The 19,982-nt window shown below is 42.0% G+C and overlaps 1 protein-coding gene across 10 annotated transcripts in view; it reads left to right on the forward strand.

Moving 5' to 3' along the window:
• sif (still life) overlaps positions 1-19,982 on the forward strand; it is a 72,920-nt gene that overhangs the window by 6,722 nt on the left and 46,216 nt on the right. For 7 of the 10 annotated variants that reach the window (XR_011159759.1, XR_011159760.1, XM_069048275.1 and 4 more), the window contains exons 3-13: positions 4,082-4,266; positions 4,322-4,440; positions 5,610-5,823; positions 5,872-6,036; positions 6,097-6,775; positions 6,864-7,086; positions 7,230-7,386; positions 7,459-7,515; positions 7,571-7,754; positions 7,805-8,026; positions 12,217-12,349. Coding sequence is in view for 8 of the 10 variants with exons in the window: in XM_069048275.1 (XP_068904376.1) it covers positions 4,082-4,266; positions 4,322-4,440; positions 5,610-5,823; positions 5,872-6,036; positions 6,097-6,775; positions 6,864-7,086; positions 7,230-7,386; positions 7,459-7,515; positions 7,571-7,754; positions 7,805-8,026; positions 12,217-12,349 (2,338 nt within the window). In the remaining 2 variants the exon portion in view is untranslated. Of the gene's footprint in view, positions 1-4,081; positions 4,267-4,321; positions 4,441-5,609; positions 5,824-5,871; positions 6,037-6,096; positions 6,776-6,863; positions 7,087-7,229; positions 7,387-7,458; positions 7,516-7,570; positions 7,755-7,804; positions 8,027-12,216; positions 12,350-14,987; positions 15,246-17,995; positions 18,140-19,982 lie in introns of those variants that run through there. The other 3 variants (XM_069048282.1, XM_069048281.1, XM_069048280.1) reach the window with 3 other exon arrangements.

Consider the following 19,982-nt stretch of genomic DNA (forward strand, 5'->3'; position numbering starts at 1 on the left):
TATTTAAAAATGCACGCGAATGCAAAGTAACCTATAGGAAATATGCTTTAAAACAAGGAAACCGCATTAGTGTACGTTTTATAAAATATGATATACAGAGTGTATTTTTAAAATGTGCCGAAATTTTACCTATGAGGTTGTTTGACAACCTAGAAGACTAAAAGCAATTAAAAAGAATTGTAGCTTTTTAGAATTTTTTAAATCTTTTTTTCGAGTTCCATATGAAACCAGTAGCTCGTGATTAAAATATCTGCATAACTTTCAAAATCACCCTGTATGTATCTGAATTTTTTTTCCATCTCCGAAATTTGAAGAATTCTTCATTTAAGTTTAATAATTTGATGATTGCTAGAAAATGTTTAAGAACTTGCTAATTATTGCCCAATCTCACCTACAAAATACTGTCGTTGTTTATTTTAAAAATGCTGTTACATCATTGTATTTGAATAATAAACGAAGTAGAAATTAATTTGCAGGAGGTGTGGTGGTTGTATGATCTATAAGCAAAAAATTATTTACACAACGTTGTGTAAACCTAGATTTGGAGAGTTTCGGGAAATATGTATATCCACATGGCTTTCGTATGACTTTACGAGATTACTTTATTAGAAGATTTTGTTAAAACCTTGTCGCCTCTGTTGCACGTTATGAACGTTTTGAAAGCTTTACAGTTTCTTGCTCTTGGTCCAATATTTATTCTTAATTAACATCAGCAAGATATTTTTAGATCTACTAGTCTTACATAAAATAAAGTGGAGTTACAAAATCAAGAGTTATTTAGTTCTACTGATGGTGGATTAAAAGTATCTCTAGTGCCACAGTTTAATTATGTGTTATTTATGAATAAGTCTTTGATCTTTATTTTGATTAAAAACAGTTTCTATGGCTCTTGTAAGCTTTTAAAACCATCTGTATGTAAAAGTTAGCCTTGTGGACTTTCCATTAAGGCTCTGTCCTTGGTTACACAAAATAGCCGGAAGAGAAAGTTATTGGCAGAACCAAAGATTGATCTTCAAACCCAGACTCTAATTTTAAATTAATTATAACTGATTTTATGGTTAGAAAGAGATCCCATGTTTGTATAAAAGAACGTACGTCAAGAGTGCTGTGGAATTGTGCGGTTCTATAATTTTATTGTGTCGAACTATGTCGAGCCGTTGAAGCTGTCAAATCAGATATCAACAGTCAAATGTCAAATTATTAAATCTTAGCGTCACTTGTAAGTTCGACGTCTTAGTTGTTTTACTTGTGATTTTCTTCGGTTTTTCTTTATTCTAATTTCTTTTAATCTTACAACAGTCTTTATTAAAAACCTGTCATTAATGGAGTTAGTTAACCTCTTTTTTTCTATTTGGTACCACTATATGCTATAGAGCGGCAAAAATCAAATACTTATATTCGAATTCCACAGAACTCTTGAGAGACACTTTTAGAGACACTTTGTATAGGTACAGAAGTTTGTTTAAAGAGCAAGATCAATAAAGAATCTGATCACAGAAGCTTGTAAACTTTTTCACCTGTCACGTTGATAAAATTCTTTTCGGAAAATTTGAACAGATCCAGACCATTCGTCACTTTCTCGTTTCACGCCATATTGAAAATATCATTCCAAAAGGAATGATTTTCGTTCAGTCGTTAACATTAAAAAAAATAGGAATAAGTAAATGATAACGTCGAACTGACAATGTGTCAAATATTTTTCAATCGAAAACTTGCGGAAAATTTTTTATGGGCTGCAGTGATCAGGTAATTCATAAGTGTCGTCCATTATCTATAAGGTTATTATAAATGATTGTAGTCCAAGTAGGGTTAAAAAATGAATGTCAAATTTATGGTTGCCGCTCTATCCAGGGTGTTTCTGAAATAGGTGCATTAATTTTAACTGGTAATAGAACTCGTCAAAAGGAACAACTTTTCTATCTACCATTTTGCCGAAAAACGATGTTTAATTCCAAAAAAAATTGGAGAGATTTTTCACTAAAATAGCCCTACGGCACTAAATACTGCAATGGCTAATTGAGATCAGCGCTAATATGAAAAAAACATCCATTTTCATCCAGAAAACGTGTTTTAATGCAGAAATCGAAATTCAAAGAAATCTACCCGTGTATCAAAAAATCCAGTTCGTAAGAATCTGGTTGTTTCAGGTTTTTAGGTAGCTTAGTTTTGGGGATATGAACGGTTTTAGGAAAATCTTTCCGACTTTTTTAAGTCATTACGCAACGTTTTTCGCCAAAATGGCAGAGAGAAAAGTTGTTCCTTTTGATGAGTTCTATTACCAGTTAAAATTAATGCACCTATTTCAGAAACACCCTGTATAAAAAACATCAAAATGATGTGAATAAGTGAATATACACCGTTCACACACAGAAGTTAAATTGGGTGCAAAACAATTCAATATTTTTGGATTCAATTGTTAATTTAGAAAGAAATAAATAGAATCTCATCACCGCACTTTTCACCTAAAAAATGACAGTGACAGCGACAAAAATTGATAGTTCAAATGAAAGCGGCAAAAATGTCATAACATGGGCATGGCCTGCTTCGACTACAATGATTTAGAATAATCCTATAGAACTGACAACTTCGAATAATACTTTTTTTTTAATTTAGAACAATGTTGTGAAATTACAGATTGAAAGAATGTTTCAAAACGAAAATCTCTTTCCGATCTATTGCTACAAAGCATTTCAACTGTATTTATATTCGGACTAGGTATTTCCAGACATTGACACAATAGATATTCTGATGTAATTTGTTAATGAAACTCGTTCCACAATAGCTAAAATGGGCTTGTTTCCTTGACGTCCAATTATTTTGTCCCTAATGTATTTCCCCCTGAATTAGCTCTACCTTTTCAGTCACCATCAAAGTCTTCATCTAAATTTCAGCAGCAAATTGATTTTATAATTATCGATAACTAATCAGTAACAAAGTTCTAAATTATTTGAACATACTTAACCATTAAAAACACAAGAGAATTTTTATTTTATTATTTTTAATCGGTGAAATACAACACGGATTCGTATTAGAACCTCACTTATTTGCACTACTACAACATCTACGGCTACGAGGTTTTGAGCAGGTGGTAACCAGCATCTGCATAATATCTCTCAACATTGTAACATTCATCACTGCTTGCCTAAAAATTAAATTGAAACCAAGTTTGGAAACGAATGTCAAAAAATACTTATCTGGTTTTGATTTTATTCCTCATTTAATTGATCCAAGTATAATAATTATGTAATTACACCACTTAGCAGAGCATTTTACTTAACAATTTTTTCTTTTCATGTTTCGTTACAAGTCCAAGTTCATTTATTTTGTGTAAAAATTAATAATAATAATAATATTGTTTATGTTTATTTTTCTTCTAATACAGGATTCTGAGTAGTAACTGAGGACTATTTACATATTTCTGTGGATTCTCCATTTGAATTTTATTATATGAGATTATTACTATTATTTATCAGCGTTATTATAATTCTTATAAAATTATTTCAAATTAATTTTAAATTGTTTAATTTTTATTTGCTGCAGGCAGTTGTCTGTTGATTCATTTTCTAGGTTAAGATTCTAGAAATAAATATTGACAATTTGATTTATTTGGATTTTTGAACTGTCATATTTGAATCTGATAGTCAAGTGTACCAACATAACATAAAATCGTGAATGTGTTGCCAACCGAACAAAAATAATTTCAATTTCAATTTTTATTGTTCTTTCCTTTTTATCATTTTGTTAACGATTTCTCATTTAATAACATACCTAATGAATAATAACGAATACAATTAGAAAAATCTTCTGTCAAAGACTTCTCACGCGATGGAGTGGACCTATGACAGGATCTTTTTGATTTTAAATTAACATTTTTTTGGTTTTGGCCCAAGCTCTGTCAAATTCTTTGTGATCAATAATAGTACTAGTAACGAGATGATAATATCTTGGAAACCACCTGAGAAAGTATCCATTTATCAAAGACTGAATGTTTGTTGGAACAAAATACAATTTGCTTCCAAAGGACATTCACTTATCTTTTGTCCAATTTTGTAGATTATTACCCATTTGATTTATTTTCCAGGCTGTGGGCGGAAGTGTTCCATGTGTCTGCGAGCGGCGCTGGTACCGTAAAGTGGCAGCAAGTTAGTGAGGACCTTGTGCCTGTAAACATCACCTGCATTCAGGACTCGCCGGAATGCGTCTTTCACATAACGGCCTACAACTCGCAGGTCGACAAAATCCTGGATGTGCGGCTGGTCCAGCCGGGTAGGTGACAACCACCGTCCCCGCCGCCACCGCCTCTAAAACGCATCTCTTCCAGGGACGAGGATAGGGCAAGCGTCGGAATGCTTCGTCTACTGGAAAGATCCCATGACCAACGACACGTGGGGATTGAATTTCACCTCGCCCATCGACGCAAAACAGTTCAGAGAATGTTGTGTAAGTATCAAATCTGACATAAAGGTTAGAGCCCACGCCTGTTGCATTGCGGTGTTGTTCATTCATTCGGTATAAGAGTCGCTCGCCCACGCTGTACTACACCAGTCTCACGCCCACCTGGGAATGAATGGAATTTATTGTGGGACAGCTTTTTGTCACTACTAACTGGACGAATCGTGCCAAATATGTTTCATTCGCTGCTTTGGCAAATATTTGGACGCGTGGCGATTGGCCGATTGTCGCACGATGCATACATTAACAAGGTTATAACAAATTTATTCGTAAAGGCGATCACTGCAGATTTACGATTTGTTTTTATTCGGGCGTGCCAACTGGTTCACACGCAACGACATAAATTCTACTTGTCAGATCTTGACAAAAATAAAGAAAATTCATTCATGCTGATCAGCATTTTTTTATACAAGGTAGAGGTATTTCACGAATAATAATGAGCCCGACGAAACTCAAAATGCAACCCACAATACATTTGCAAAACAAACCTGGATATTGTCGGCGTCCATGTCCAGGTTCGCTTTGCAAATGTATTGTGGGTTGCGTTTTCAAATCCGTCCGGCTCGTTATCACTCGTGAAATACTCTGCATTCTTTCATTGGTTATTATTCATCCGACATATTTATTACTTGTCATCAATAAAAATGTTTTTCATTATACTATGAGAAATGACAGTTTTCAAAAATTTACAAGGATGGTAAGTTATTTATTTGAGAATTGCCACTTCAATCCGACTTTTTACACAACAACCTACTCTTTATTATTGCACAATCCCGAAAAAATGTTGATAGAAGATACTTTTCCAGTTCAGTTTTTCGCTTTGATAAAGAATGAGATGTCTGTAGAAGTATCTGTTGTTCAGTACACGAGTTAAAACGACCGACTTGCCCCCTATCACTGATTATGTGAAGCCACAATGTCCGCATGAATGTGCAAGACTTGCCCCCGTTCCCCTTTTGTGCGCTTTTGGGTGGGTCAATCTGTGGGGAGACGAAAATGAAATGTTTTCTGCATGTCCTGTCACTTTTTCACACCGTCTGTCAAATTTGAAATGTGGCTGCAGGTGGCGCCACATTTGAAATTTGTAGGTTAATGTCAATTTGTTTCACCTCATAATCACCCCAAGTAGTATGTTTTATAATGCTTATTAAACGCAGTGTGATTTGTTGCAGTCGCCCTCGTTTAAGTTCTCGAGGAAGGCGTCGTCTTCGTACTCGCTGAAGCTGGAGCCGCCGAACAAGCAGAAATTCAAAACGAAAAGGAAGCCTTTGAGCACGCCAGCCTCGCCGAGCCGAGCTCGAGAGCCGCAATGCACGTGCATGACAGCAGAGCAATACGCAAGACTGAGGGCGCAAGACCCACGATACAGAGGTGAGGATGAGAGAAATCGGGGGTGTGATGATGAAGGGGTGGTTTCAGGATCTTCGACTTTGCCGAGGGCGCAGACACGAGCCACTGACACTGAGGGAAGAACCGACAAAGTCACCGCCGCCACTTCTTCCACTAGTCTATATGATAACGTTGGTGCTACACAAACTGGTTCTACACAAGGTGATGTTTGTGATAAAAATATGCTTGCTATAGGTAATCAGTCGTCGACCGGTGGAGTCCCTACGGGGGTAGTGACGCGGTTGTCGGTTCCAGGTACTAAAGGGACACAAAGGGAGGGAAGTCAGACGCGCCAGATGCGCGACCGCGGGGTACAGCAGCAGTCGCAGGAGACCAGCACGATGACATCCAACACAGCAACCGGACCAAAGACCGTGACCGCGTCCGTGGGGACCCAAAACAACGTCGGCTCGCAGGTCGTACAGACTGAAACCCAATCGCAGACCCAGACGACGGAGTCGACGAAGACCGAGGGCACGCAGGCCGGCGGGACCCTCCAGATGAACACGAAGACGTCGTCGACGTCGACGAGGCCACCGCTCAGGGACAACGCCCACCACGTGCTCACCAACACCAAGTCGGTGGACTACTCGGAGATCGACATGGTCCGCGAGGTGGACCTCCGGAACGCCCACCATCACAACCTCCTCAACAACAACATCACCAACAGACGGAACAAGTCGAAGAGCACCGAAGACATGAACCGCGAGAACAGCATGAGCCTCGACAGCAACACTCTCAAGCGGATGCTCAAGCCGATGCCGAGCGCCGAGAGCCCCGTCACCTCGCCGGAGATGGGCAGGCGGCGGTACAACTACTACAACAACCACCACCACCGACACCCCAACAACAACGGGAGACACTCGGAGCCCGAGTCGGGGCATCCGCATCCCAGGTCGGCGATGGCGCAGAACTCGCGATTCTCTGGCTCCAGGTGATTTGGCTTTCGGGTCCCTTCAGCTAAACTATTCTGACGGGAATCCTAGGGATTTTTATCGGAAACTACTAACGATTACAATCAGTTTCAATTATAGGTCTTCCCACGAGATCGGGAGGGGGTATCCCGGACGGGGTCTCTACCTGGAGTTGGAGCGCGGAGCTTGCGGCGATCTCTCGCCCCCTTCGGACAACGTACTCTTCGATAATCAATGCTACGCCACGACTCCCAGCTCAAGCAACGGAAATTCGGACCCGGAGCAGTCCGGACATCACTACGGGAGACCCTCGAGGCACATACACCACCAGGTGAGACCCAGAAGGATTTTGTCCATCCACATGCCTTGAAGAAGCTTCCAAAAACGGAAATGTCAATGAAATAGGAGAGTTTTACGTGTGGCGATTTTATTTGTTGTCCGTGTCGAAGGACCAAGCATTATTGTTTGTTGTAGAACGCTAACAACACCCCAACCCCCGGCTCGCCCACCAGTAGACTGCTTCTAGAATACGAAATGCACCTGCGCAACACCTTAGCCAAAGGAATGGACGCCGAGAGCTACAGCCTTCACACGTTCGAAGCCCTCTTGACCCAGAGCATGGAAAACTTAGGTAATCCCGAAGAATTTATCACTCGTTTGGTATTCTCAACGTGACCCCACTCTAAACCTCGCCTTTTTGCAGAATTCGCCGAAAGCCTACCTGGATCGACGCAGCGCAGCCCCTACCCCTCCCGAAAACGTGAGTAGTCCCTCCCGTCCCCGTCCCCATCTAATTACGAAGTTGCGTCCCGCAGGACCGTCATCTAGCGCTTCCATGAACAAATCCTCGACGCTTCCGCTGTCCCACCGTCTGGGCGCGACGGTCCGAGACCGAGACAGAGAACGCGACGGTTACTACAGCGACAGGAACGAGTTGCTGCGCGAGAGGGAGAAAGAGAGGGAGCGGGAGAGAGGCTACTTGAGCGACCACAACTCCAGGTGGGTCCGACCCCAGTCGCATCCCTCGTCTCTAATTCGTTCGGTTGTAGCTTCAGTTCGAGGTGTGCCTCCTGCATCGGGGAGTCCAGCAGGGCCCAGTGGTTCCGGCACTCGGACGGCTGGAGGTCCGGCAGTTCCAATTTCGGGTCGGGGCAGACGCTGCCCCAAGGTCACAAGAGGTCGCCGTGGGACTCGCTCCCATCGCTCAGGCAAGACAGCAGCCTTAATGACAGCGGATACAAGAGCAATCGAGCGGACAGCTTCGAACAACGGTGAGCTTTAAGTAGAGAGGGGAAGGTGCCAAAGCTGGAACAGGGGAGAATCTGGAACTCGTACAGGTCGAAGATGTAAATTTTTTTTATTTGGAAAAGTGTTCACAAAATTTGAAAGAAACAAAGGCGTTGCTGTAGAAATTATTTTTATTCGAGTGTTAAATAATCTTGTGTCTTGTGCGTACATGAATGATAATTTGTTGACGTTTATTTTGGTTGGTCTATGCATCGAATTTGGTTAGTGGTACAGAGGTGAAAAATAAATATATACAGGGTGTCCCCAAAATAGAAGACGAGTCCATAACTCCTTTATTTATAGGAGGATTTTAACTATTTATACACCAAATTAAATGGTTGTGAATAGGATACAAAAAGGCCTAATAAATTCATGTATAGCCCCAAGGGCTTTAATTGTAAACTGTCAAAATATTTTTTTTCAAATGAGAGTACATACTTTTTTTTAGTAATTCTGATAGAGATTTTTATTCTGAAAACAACAATGTATCACAAGTATACACCTACATAACAAAAATACAAACAAAAAATTGTTAAAAAACGCTACTATCGTCTATGCCCTCCATTTTGCTCTAAACATTGGCGGCATATTTGTGCAATCCCTTTGTTATTACATATTTGTCATTTATTATTCCAGTTACCTTAATTTGGTTATTACACTGTCACGCAATGCATTTTGATAGCTTCTCGCTTGGTGCTCTCTATCAGAATTTCTAAAAAAAGTATGTGTTACCATTGAATTTTTTTTTTGACAGTTTAACCTTGAAGCCTTTAGATTTATACGTGAATTTAGTGGACCATCTTGTAGCGTATTCACAACCATTTAATTTGGTGCATAGATAATTAAAATCGTCCGATAAATAAGAGAGCGTCTTCTCGTCTTCTTTTTTAGGGACCTCCTGTATATATATTTTTTTTTGTTGAAAAAGAAAGGAAAAATTTGAATGTTTCCACTTTTCATGAATAAAATTCATAATAAATTCATTTTTATGAATAAAATTCATCAAGTTTTTGTATTTTATTTTTCTGGTGCAAGAATAGGTGTTTTTCTACTCGACTTTGTCATAATGTAAATTTTTTCAACCTTCCCTGCAAAGCTTTACACATTTAGTTTTGAGTTATTTCATTATTATTAAAATTTTTCGATTACAGATTTACAGAAACCTGTAACGTGACAGTTCATTATGTCAGCTGTCACAAGGAGAAAATTCCAAATTGGTTCACATTTAACACCGGAAAAAATGGAAAAGTAATTAATTTGATGGATTTTACCCAGCAATTTCAGTCGAGTTATGAAAGTTTTAGTGTCCATTAAGAGTTTACACTGTTAATTAGATGAAGAAAATTGAAATCCATTAAAACTCCAAGTTTGCAATCTGGGAAGTACAAAAAAATTACACTTTTAGTATTTTTTAACTTAACGGAGAGCTGCTCTAGTCTAGATATTTGAAAAAAGATTTTAATAGCTTTTTCTTGAAGAATAGCATTACAAAAGTTTGTCGATAAAACCCTAGCCCGAAATGATTAAAATTGACGAATTTATAGCGGTTTGAATATAAAAGCCTCATTAAAAGGGTTGGGTACGAACATTTTAAAGGCGTTTATGTTTTTTAAAATGATTGCTGTAATATCTTAATATTTCAGAAACTTATTATTTTTTTTAGTGAGCAAAAATGCTGAAAACATGGTGGTCATTTGGAAACTTTTTTGCGCTACTGTACGGTCGCGAGCGTCAAATCTTGATCGTCAAGGTCATTTTGAAATCTCCCAGTACTGCCTGCTTAATTAGGCTCAATGTCAATAAAACGTCAATAAAAAAAAATTGTCAATGTTTATTCTAAACATTCAAAATTATGGCTCCAATATCGTATTTCAACATAGTAAAAATTATTTCGCTGATAGAGACGGATGTGTCAGAAGCTACGGTGGCAACGCAGTTGGGACTTCCAAAAAGTTGACAAGGTCTTGACATGACAAGGCAAATAGAATTTATATTAGAGGTTATACCCGTTTCACATTAGAGCACTTTCCATTGTGTCAAAAAATGACCTTGCCGACCAAAATTTACTGCTTATGACTGTACATAATCCCTTCTAACAAGTTCAATTACAATTTTATTTATTTGAAAAAATGTGTATTATGACGTCAAAACCTTGCACACAAAGACCGACAGTAAAATGTTTTATAAAGTCCATTCAAAAATCAAAAAACCACCACCTGTTGCGTTAGGTTGGTAAAATTTAAAAAACCCTAGGTAAATATTTTTTCTAACTATGTTGGTAACTATAAATTATGACATTTATTTGATTCAAAATAAAATTTAATTGCTTTGAATTTCGTTCATATTGTTTTATTAGCAGCATGTTGCATTTATTTATTGATTCTTATTATTTTTACCTAAACGTGCCCAGAAAAACAAGACATTTAATAAACACAAGCTCAAAATTACAATTCTCACCAAATTTTACACTAAACAGCGTTGCCGATAGTACTTATCGAGGAAAATGCGACGTTGGTGGTTTTTTGATTTTTGAATGGACTTTAGTTTCTTTCAAAAAGTCCATAGAAACAACCTCTGAACTACTTGAAGAATAACAACATTTTGTTTTTTTTTTCGCTTAGCAGCATATATTCTATCGTGACTAATTCGAACAGATCTGCAGTCGTTTTGTTGCGGACTAAGAGCAACAAGGTTCTTTTATGAACTTTTGCATAACTCCACGAAAACAGCCTTTGTTTTTAGTGTAACTAATCTATAACGAGCTCCGTCCTGTATGGGTAATGCAGAAACAACACGAACAGCTTGCACCCTGCACTTGCAGTAAAACAAGGGCGTGTCTGCGTCAGCACAAACCGGAATATTTTTCCCGGAGAATCTCTCCAGTTGCGAAAACAACAAGTCAAGCCCGGCTCGGAGCCATTTTTTCGCCCATAGCGGACAGGTGGATAATTTACGGTATTGTTTATTCCAGATTTGGGCATCGCGCCGTTAAGACCGCAGTTCGAAAAGCAACACCCCTTACGGGGTAATTTATGGTGGCGCGTCCGTCATAAATTGTGCTGGAGATCTCCTCCAATTCGGAATTCCGGCGGTTGTTTCGCCGCCGAAAAACAAGCACTCGCTGTTTCGGATAATTGACTGGTTGTCTGGCGGGTTCGCGGTGGGAATTTAAAATTTTGCGTGTGTGAAAGGAGAGAGAGAAAACCGTCCGATGTTTGTCCGATATAAATTCAGGGTGTGCGGCAATTAATTCGCGATTGTGCAAACGTCTCCGCCGGAGGAAGATGACAGCGGCAATCACACAAAACAAACAGACGAGGGTTGGGGCGCCGCACCCGATTCCATATAATATGCCTAAATTAACTTCCGACAATTGGGGCCGGTCGCGGTCGGTGTAGCCGCACGTTTTCCGGTGTTTACTCCGGGGGTGATCTCGTTTCGTCGCGTCTGTCCCGCTTTTCCGAATTCGTTTCCATAAATCTTCCTAACAAGACCTCGCGACACTCCTGTGCTTCGAGACGGATCGGTGATGTGTTGGAATCGTGGGGGAAAAATGGGGGTGGGGGTGTTCTCGTCCCGAGTTTGCAACAGATTTAACAGCTAGGCTCTCTATAGTTTGGCTCGTAATGGGAGAGTCGCAGTGCTCCAGTGACCCAAATAGCGAGCCAGAGAAACCACGCCCTGCCAGATTGGTTCTGGTTTCACTTGTGACCTTTGCAAAATTGGCGGTTGATTAACATCCGTTTTTGTCAGCCAAAGAAGGGAGCAGTCGCGATCAATCAGATTTCTCCTAAACCAATTTCGAGTCGTTTTGCAGACTTTTCCATTTTGCATCCGCGCTAATTTACAAATCCCTCGGGATGTCGCACTCGTATGCAACCAACTGCACACCGGAGTGTAATAGATTGTCTGACAACTGCTGCATCGATCGGTGGCGGCCCAAAGCTCCATTAACTGACATATGGACCGTCTTCGTAATGGCCCCTGGTTCAATCCCTGATGGGCAATTTCTTTTTTTACCGGAACATTATTACCGTGAGCACGTAACAACCGCCGTATTAGCGGCATGCGATCGCCCCACCATGTGAAACCGCCCTGACGAAATTGACCCTTCCAGTTTTGCAAAAGCGATGATCGATGACAGTATTTCTAGAATCGTTAATATTCCTTCCAGGGGGATGTTCGACCGTCAGGACAGTTTGCGTTCGGATTACATGAGTGATAGAGAGTCTTCCAGATATGGAATAGTCCAGCAGGCTTCCATCGAGAGCGCCGATTCGAGGTTGTGCTATCTGACGTCGTCGGAGGTAAGTCATTCAGATTTTGCCCTTCCGATCCCGCCGAAATGTAAAATAGTGGCACGTACGCGGACAAAATCCACACCATTGTCCCATTTTACACGGCCTGATCTCCGGCACGCCACGAATTCAAATGAGATCGAAGCGAATCGATACGTCCCCAAGGCTAATTCACTTAAAATCACCTGAAATGTATCAGGGGGTTTAGGATTTTCCGAGTGCGCTGTTGAAAGAAATGACGAGGGAGGGTGAGAAGGAATATTTTACCGGAGCGAGGGACGGACGTGTGTCGATAATTAATACACATCTCGGACTAACGATAATTCACGAAGAATCCATTCCACTTTTCCGGTTCGGAGTTGCTTGTCTTTGTAAAATATCGAAACTGGCGCAATATATCGTGGAACACAACACTGGAAGTATATTTGATGTCGGTACAATAATTTTATTTTGTGCAAGATAAATATAAAGCGGCAGACGGATTTTATTCTCTTCCATATTTATTGAGACGGTTTGTATTTTTTTCACATCTATTTTATTATGCTTTACCCATACTAAAGCTCTGTATTTTATCTTTCGCAGAATATTATTTCCACGCAGCATTCTAGTGTTTTCCATCGCTTATACAGGGTGTTTTTGAAATGCGTGCACAAATTTTAACCACGAGCTACTGGCTTCACGTAGAACTCGGAAAAATATCTAAAAAATTCTATGTTAAAAAATAAAATGACATTTATTTTTTGAGCTACAATTTTTTTTAATTCCTTTTAGTCTTCTATGTTGTCAAACAACCTCGTAGGTAAAATTTCGGCACATTTTAAAAATACACCCTGTATATCATATTTATTTTTAAAATGTGCCGAAATTTTACGTACGAGGTTGTGGGACAACGTAGAAGACTAAAAGCAATTTAAAAAAATTGTAACTCAGAAAATAAATGTCATTTTATTTTTTGACATAGAATTTTTTAAATATTTTTTCCGAGTTCTACATGAAGCCAGTGATTAAAATTTGTGCACGCATTTCAAAAACATCCTGTAGATAAAAATTGCTTTTCTAGGCACGCTCGCTTAATGAAAACGGTAGTCACAAGCGGACGAAAAGTAACTCTTTTTTGGACGCTGACTGTGGCGCCATCTGTTCGTCTGTTTAGTAAGTTAGCGACGAAAATCAATGCTACTTAATTCACATTGAAATTTTCGTTAATAATTTTTTTCGTAATAATTATATTTCACACACAATATTACAGCAGCTGGTGCTCTCGTGCTTATAAATTTCCCACTTCTCGAAAAATGTAATGCTGTCTGTCTTTTCTTTTTGTAACAATAAACACACGGTTTCCACCTTGTAATATTAACGATAATTATTTCTGAAGTGAATAAGAAAATTAATAACAATTTTCCAAACATTATTTTTTGAAGAAATAGGTTTGTTTATTTTAATGTTTTATCGTTGTGCTCTGAACTTGAAAAACAAAGTTGGTTGTCACGTTGACGAAACGCAAGGCGGAAAGCTCTCTTTCATTTGGTCCAATAATTGCGTAGCAAATATGCATGTTAACCTTGATGTGGGGGCGAGTAATTTCGCTAAATGTTAAATTAACCAATTACGTTGAGATGAATGGAATTAACGGTACATGGTTTTCATGAATTTTAGATGAAACTGTTTTCACCTAATCCGACCGGAATGCGATGGAAAACACAGTGAAATCCAGGTTTTTGGTGACAGTTTAAAAATTAACGAATCGGGTTTTCGTTTGTTGCACTTTAACGACGGAAAATTGCTGTTATTCCGGTTCGGCGACTGTGGAATGCGTGCCTCAATTTTATTTATTTCAATAAGTCAGCGAGAAAATTCACTGTGACAGTTTTTTTCCCGTCTAACAAGGTGTTGACAACACAAACAACCGGAGAAAATTGCACACGTGACCTTTCGCCTACGCGAAAATAAAATCTTCCAGCTTTGTACTTGTTTGTCGCGTGCAGTCGTTAAAACGAGATTGCAAAGTGGTGTTTAAGAATTTGAAATTATTATCTCGGTGTCAGGAATTCGAGGAATTTATTTAGCTTGTGTCTTGAGTGAAATTGTAGAAATGAAACGAGTTCAGTTAAGGAACGCCCGAAGTGGATGTAAACAATGAATTTCCAGGGATTCGGCGAGTGTATTTGAATAAGGGACAAGATTTAGTGGAGCGAAAAATTTCAACTGCAATAAAATCTACGTAGTCTTTGAAACGGTCAGGAACAGAATCAATTAAAATAAATATAGAAAGCAAAGACGTTGTCTTGTCGGGAAAATAAAAACCTGCTGACGCAACCCCTTTTGGGGTCCGCACATGTGCCGGTTGCGTAACTCACTTTTATGGGGGATTCGCCAGTCCGGAGTGCACGTTTCGCCTCCTCCACGTCGCTAATTAGTCCGGAGGACAACCTGCGCGGCGCCCCCATCGATTCGGGCCCCGAAGGAAGTTGTCCGGCGTCGTCCTTGACTCAGTTTGCGGATTCATTCGGAAGATGGTCCATGCACACCTAAAATTGATTCTCCCATACCGGAGGAACTCTAGCTCTCTCCGCTCCGGGTCGGCCTTGCGTTTCCGGGTATCGGCGGGGCGTGCGCGTTGCCGTCCTCCGCGAATGTCATTTTGCAGTAGGCGATAAGCTGTGCGGAAATATGTGCGAAATATTCACGTGTTTTCTGTAAGAGCTGGTCCACTGGAGCTGTCACATGCAGCCGGCGACACGCATTACAGGAAACGACGATGTAGAACCGCCGACGCCGTCCCCAGTGGCGGAGGAGCGCCGGGTGATGTGAGCGGCTTTTTCCGGAATGACCATTGCGTTCTGTTGTTTCGGTATTTGTCAAGAACAGCATGGTGCGCAGGCGTATTGGCTATGTTATGAAACTGGTATGTATTTTGATCTTGGTAGAATAGTTGTGGCACACGAGCAACATGTGGACGGATGGTCGGGATTTTTCACCGGCGGATGGGTCGGATTTTTCCCGGCGAAGATGTTCCAGGAATGCGCGATATTTTGTTGTAATTGGATTCCCGAGACGGGGGCGCCCTCGCTCTTGCACTTCATTTATCAGAGAGGTCGTGGTGCTTCAGCTGGTCCAACGGTTTCAGTTTTTTAAAAAGGGGTCGGACAAGGTCGACCCCTCTGCTTTCGCATTACCGGATCCAATCTAAATTTGGCACGAAGAAAAATCTCAACACAAACCGAACTAATGAAGATTTTTAATCTCCGAGTGATTTCGATTAAGCCGAGCTCGGGGGCGGCTGTCGAGACGTGCCGCCGCTACAACTTTACTAATCTCGTTCCAAACGGCAAATAATAAATAAATTGCAGCCCCCGCCGCTTGCAAATGGGCCGCATCAGAGTCAACAAGTTGGATCGAGAGGTCCATTTCTTTTACGCCCCTCGCACATGTCGCTCTCGTTACCCCCGACTCCTCATAACCTCGATGGCGTCTCGTGACTTGTTGAATTGCGCCCCATTTCAACCAATAATTGGCCCGTTTAATTCCTTGAGTGGCCAATTAAAAACGCACACTCGCATCACCCGGATTAATCCCGGCGGGATGCTCACGTCCTCTCTAATGGAACACGAGTGCATCTGTCTGTGTGCATCATCTGAGGCGTTAAGCGTTCGCGGATTCGCAAGCCATTTGCGATATTAAAGCCGACCGTGTGCATCTGTTATGCAAATCGGGTGATCGATGGTGCAACGGAATACGTTGCGAATTTTTGGCGGATGCGCCGGGCAAAAACGAACACGTCCCTAACAATTGTTCTGATGGGGGAAAATCGAGTCGTTCGAATGTAATGTAACACAATGTGATGGGGTGCAATATTGGATTGCTATGCAGTTCTCTTGTCACCCGGCGACGGGTGCGGCAAAACGTGTTGACGCGCTTTGTCTTCATTAAAGCGAACGTGCCGGCTGATGTTTGACGTTCAGGGTAATTTATTAAAATTGTTGCCGGGTGGAAGACACAACCGATGGGTTATTGTAGCTAATACACAGTGCGGACCGGCCATTTGCAAAATTAATGAAAACGTGTCGCCGAGACGAGACCCTCACTCGATGACAAATCGACCGTTTCTTTGGCACACTTTCCACTAATGTAAATAGAAGAGAGGGGCTCGCAGACGATACAAAAATTTCTCATTTGGGTTTTTTTATGGGAAATGAAACGTTTACAATATCTTTATCGGTCGTGTTTCTGACGTAATTTTTGCTCGTCGGTGTTTTTTCAGATTTCAGCCGATTCGAGATGTCGACAATCAAACGTGCGAAGATTTCGGCGCTTGTGGTGTCGATTCAATCAAACTTTTCCGATCGGTTTAATAAAAGCCGAGATCGGAGCGTGACTTACGCAACGCGTTTCCGCGAAAGCCGCACAACTCCGGTTCCCGGAGAAACACTTTGGGCGCGCAAACGATCGTTTATTTTATCGAACGGTGTCAAATAAACCCTCGCAATAAATGCCCCACTTGTAAATATTTATCGGCCTTTACTCGTGGATCCATCACGGCCCCGGTAATTCGATATGTTTAATCGCGACCGTCGGGGGTGGGTCTTTGTCGTCGGGGAAAAAGTCGGACGCACACAATGGGCCCTTTAAACGGAATAATCTCGGCGCGAACGGGTAAAAAAGAGATCCGGACGAAAGTGCGGACGCCGCTCCGGTGCGATGGCGACACCGACGTGCATTGATCCGGTTTAGTTCCAGATTTAGCCACAAAACGGCGAGCACTGTGATCGGCCCCACTGGCTCCTGCTCTCAGTTTGACGTCATGACTCGCGCAGAGACCATGTAGTTCCGTCACGGAGATGTTCCATAGATAGTCGTTACCATAGAGGTTGCAGTGTGTCCGATTTTTGTTTCTAGCGCATCGGTTCCCTTTTTTTCCCGCACTTCCGGCCGAACTCCACTGAAGAATAAACCGTCGTCAAACACTCTCCGGAACACATTCTTGTACATAAGTTCGGTTCTCGCTGAAGATCTTTCCGTTCGTCGCTGTGTCATACACGTAATAGATGTTGTTGTAAATACTCGTAGGTGCCCTAGGTAGTCGATGTTAGGCGTTGTAAAAACACTCGCTTAGATGTTTTGAGATTGTTAAGAACATCGTCAACCCGCTGTGATAAAGCAAAACTGTTGTTCAAACGAGAAAATCTGTATTGCCTTAATGTACTCGGCTTAGTCGTTGTTACTTGTACAGTGTAAAAACAGTGCCTTCATTGTTGTCGATTGGAAACACCAAGTCCAAATCAAAACCGTTATGTTTGCGCAAATTTTATCACTGGAATAGAAACGATGGTGGAGTCGAACTCGACCTGCTCGAACAAGTGCGGTCGGGTATGTAACGGGGAGCCCTCCTCGGAGAAGCCGTTGATGTCCAAGCGCCGCCGGCACAAGACCGTGCACTTCGGCGACAACCTCCTCCTCCAGGTGTGCACCAACGCCAACCTGCAGTCGCACGTCTCCTGCTCCACCATGGAGCCCAACGTCCAGCAGCTCTTCAGCTTCATCGAGACGGTGCTGAGCGCGTGGGTGGCCGAGGAGGGCCTCACCTCGCAAGGCGAGGTCAGCGAGATGGACGAGAAAGAGCTGCAGCGGAAGCGCTACAAGAAGCACTGCGCCAAAGTGAAGAGACTCGACATCAGGCGCCTGGTCAGCGAGGTGTCCAAACTGGTGGGCACCAGGTTCCTCGGCAACCTCCGCTACCGACACATGCACTGGAAGGGCAATCCGGACGCGGAGGGCTGCAACGAGCTCTTCCTCAGGAAGGTAAACCGACGAAGCGGTCAAGATTACAGCCCTTGTCGTTTTACGCAAAAATTATTCATCGCGGGGGTCGTAAAAGCGAAGCGATTTTTTTTAATGGGGGGTGTACGAATAGTGGCCCTGATAAAGCCGGGGAATTAATTTGGGTCCGTTCGAGGAGTGCCTTCTTTTAGCACCGGCGGAATCGCGTTTACGGTCGCGAGGGAGAACTTCCCTCCGAAAACAATTTCTACGCAATCTGTTTATGGAACCGGAATCGAATTTGAAATTGTTCGACCGGTGTCATAAAAGCACCGACGCGGGACGAGATTCGAGGTGTAGAGCTTTAACGTCCCAGAATTAGTCCGGAGGCGTAATTTCCCCAAAAAATATGCTAAACACATCGTCACAGGGATTTGCGAACCGAATTCTACAGGGAAAGCGTTTCAAAATGGGAAATAATTTTTGGTGCATCGACATCAACACCAAAATGCACTTCGAATCGCGTCGCAAAATGGATTTTTGGATCCGTTGTCTAAATTTTATTTTCCTTGCTAATGACAGCTCGCTACGTTCGTCGAATTTATTTGTCGATTTTTTTCTCTTTTATCGTCTTCTCTGGTTCGGAAATTCGCCGCGTCTTGGAATTATAAAAATGGAACGAAACACTTGTATCTTTTTTGCTGGCACGTTTATTCCAGACGGGATTCGGTATTTTTAGAAATCCCGTAATGCGGACTTAATTTCGCACCCCGAGAAACAGGCAGTTGCGATAAAAACTCGCGGACAAACTTGCACCAACTCGTTCGAAATGAAAAAGTATTGCGAAAAGATCAGACCATAAGCTAGTTGGAGTTTCATGAGGATATCTCGGAAAGTTTTTAATGGACGACTTATTAAAGCGATAAAATCTGCACAACGAAATGGTCGAAAATGCGAATCGATATTTGCAGGAATATTCGAAGCGCTCTGGAAGGCGCCCGGAATACGTCCAGGATAATGGAGACGAGATGTTTGTGGGCGCGGACAATAAGGGTTGCAGTCACGTGAGTGTGACACTTGCGATTCTTCCCGTGCCGCCCCCGTTATGGATGGCATAACGGCGCGAAGCCGATTGCATTTCAAGGGTTCGACGCCGGCTCCTAAACAAGGATATCATATATCAGTCACGTCGCAGGATAATGGGAACCTGATTTGCCTAGGAAATACCCCACGAGCCCGTAGATAACCCCCACGTGCTATTTTTATTGTCGCCCCAGATAGCGACGCGATGTCCCCGTTTCTCGGGAAAAATGCACGCCGCCCGCCCCGGGCTTAATGGCAATATGCGAGTTTAAACCTGTTTATAAGCCGCCGGCGGCGGAGTTGGGAAAGTCCCCCGACCGCCGCCGCGAACACCTTCCCATCTACTTTCGGTGTCGTTAAGTCGAAAATTAAATAACGTCGTGTCGCCGATTCGCAAATTCCTGTCGTTATGACGGCGCATTAACCCCTGACGGCCGATCCGTCACCCCAGAAAAATCGGAAAAACCGTTTAGGGGAGGCGGCGTACGTCGCCGATTTCCTTGTGCTCGAGAAAAATCGCCACCGCGGACGGGGGAATCAGGAAATATCACCGCAACACCGCTAAGGGTCGCATTAATATTTCAATGGACGAGGGTGCACCCTTCAACAAGTACATAACTGTAATCGTTAGAAAGCATTTGCATAAAAGCGGCTTAACCTCGGGATGTTTTATGAAAATTGACGGGAACACGTGCACGGATCCGGAAGTTTCGCCGATAAAACGACGGGGGTGTTTTATTGTGGACGCGGGGGTGCGCTTTTCCAATTAATTTCGGCAATTAACGAGGCGATTATACGTCTC

This window comes from Tenebrio molitor, chromosome 5 (assembly GCF_963966145.1).
Source record: "Tenebrio molitor chromosome 5, icTenMoli1.1, whole genome shotgun sequence".
In the NCBI taxonomy this organism is placed as follows: Eukaryota; Metazoa; Arthropoda; class Insecta; order Coleoptera; family Tenebrionidae; genus Tenebrio; species Tenebrio molitor.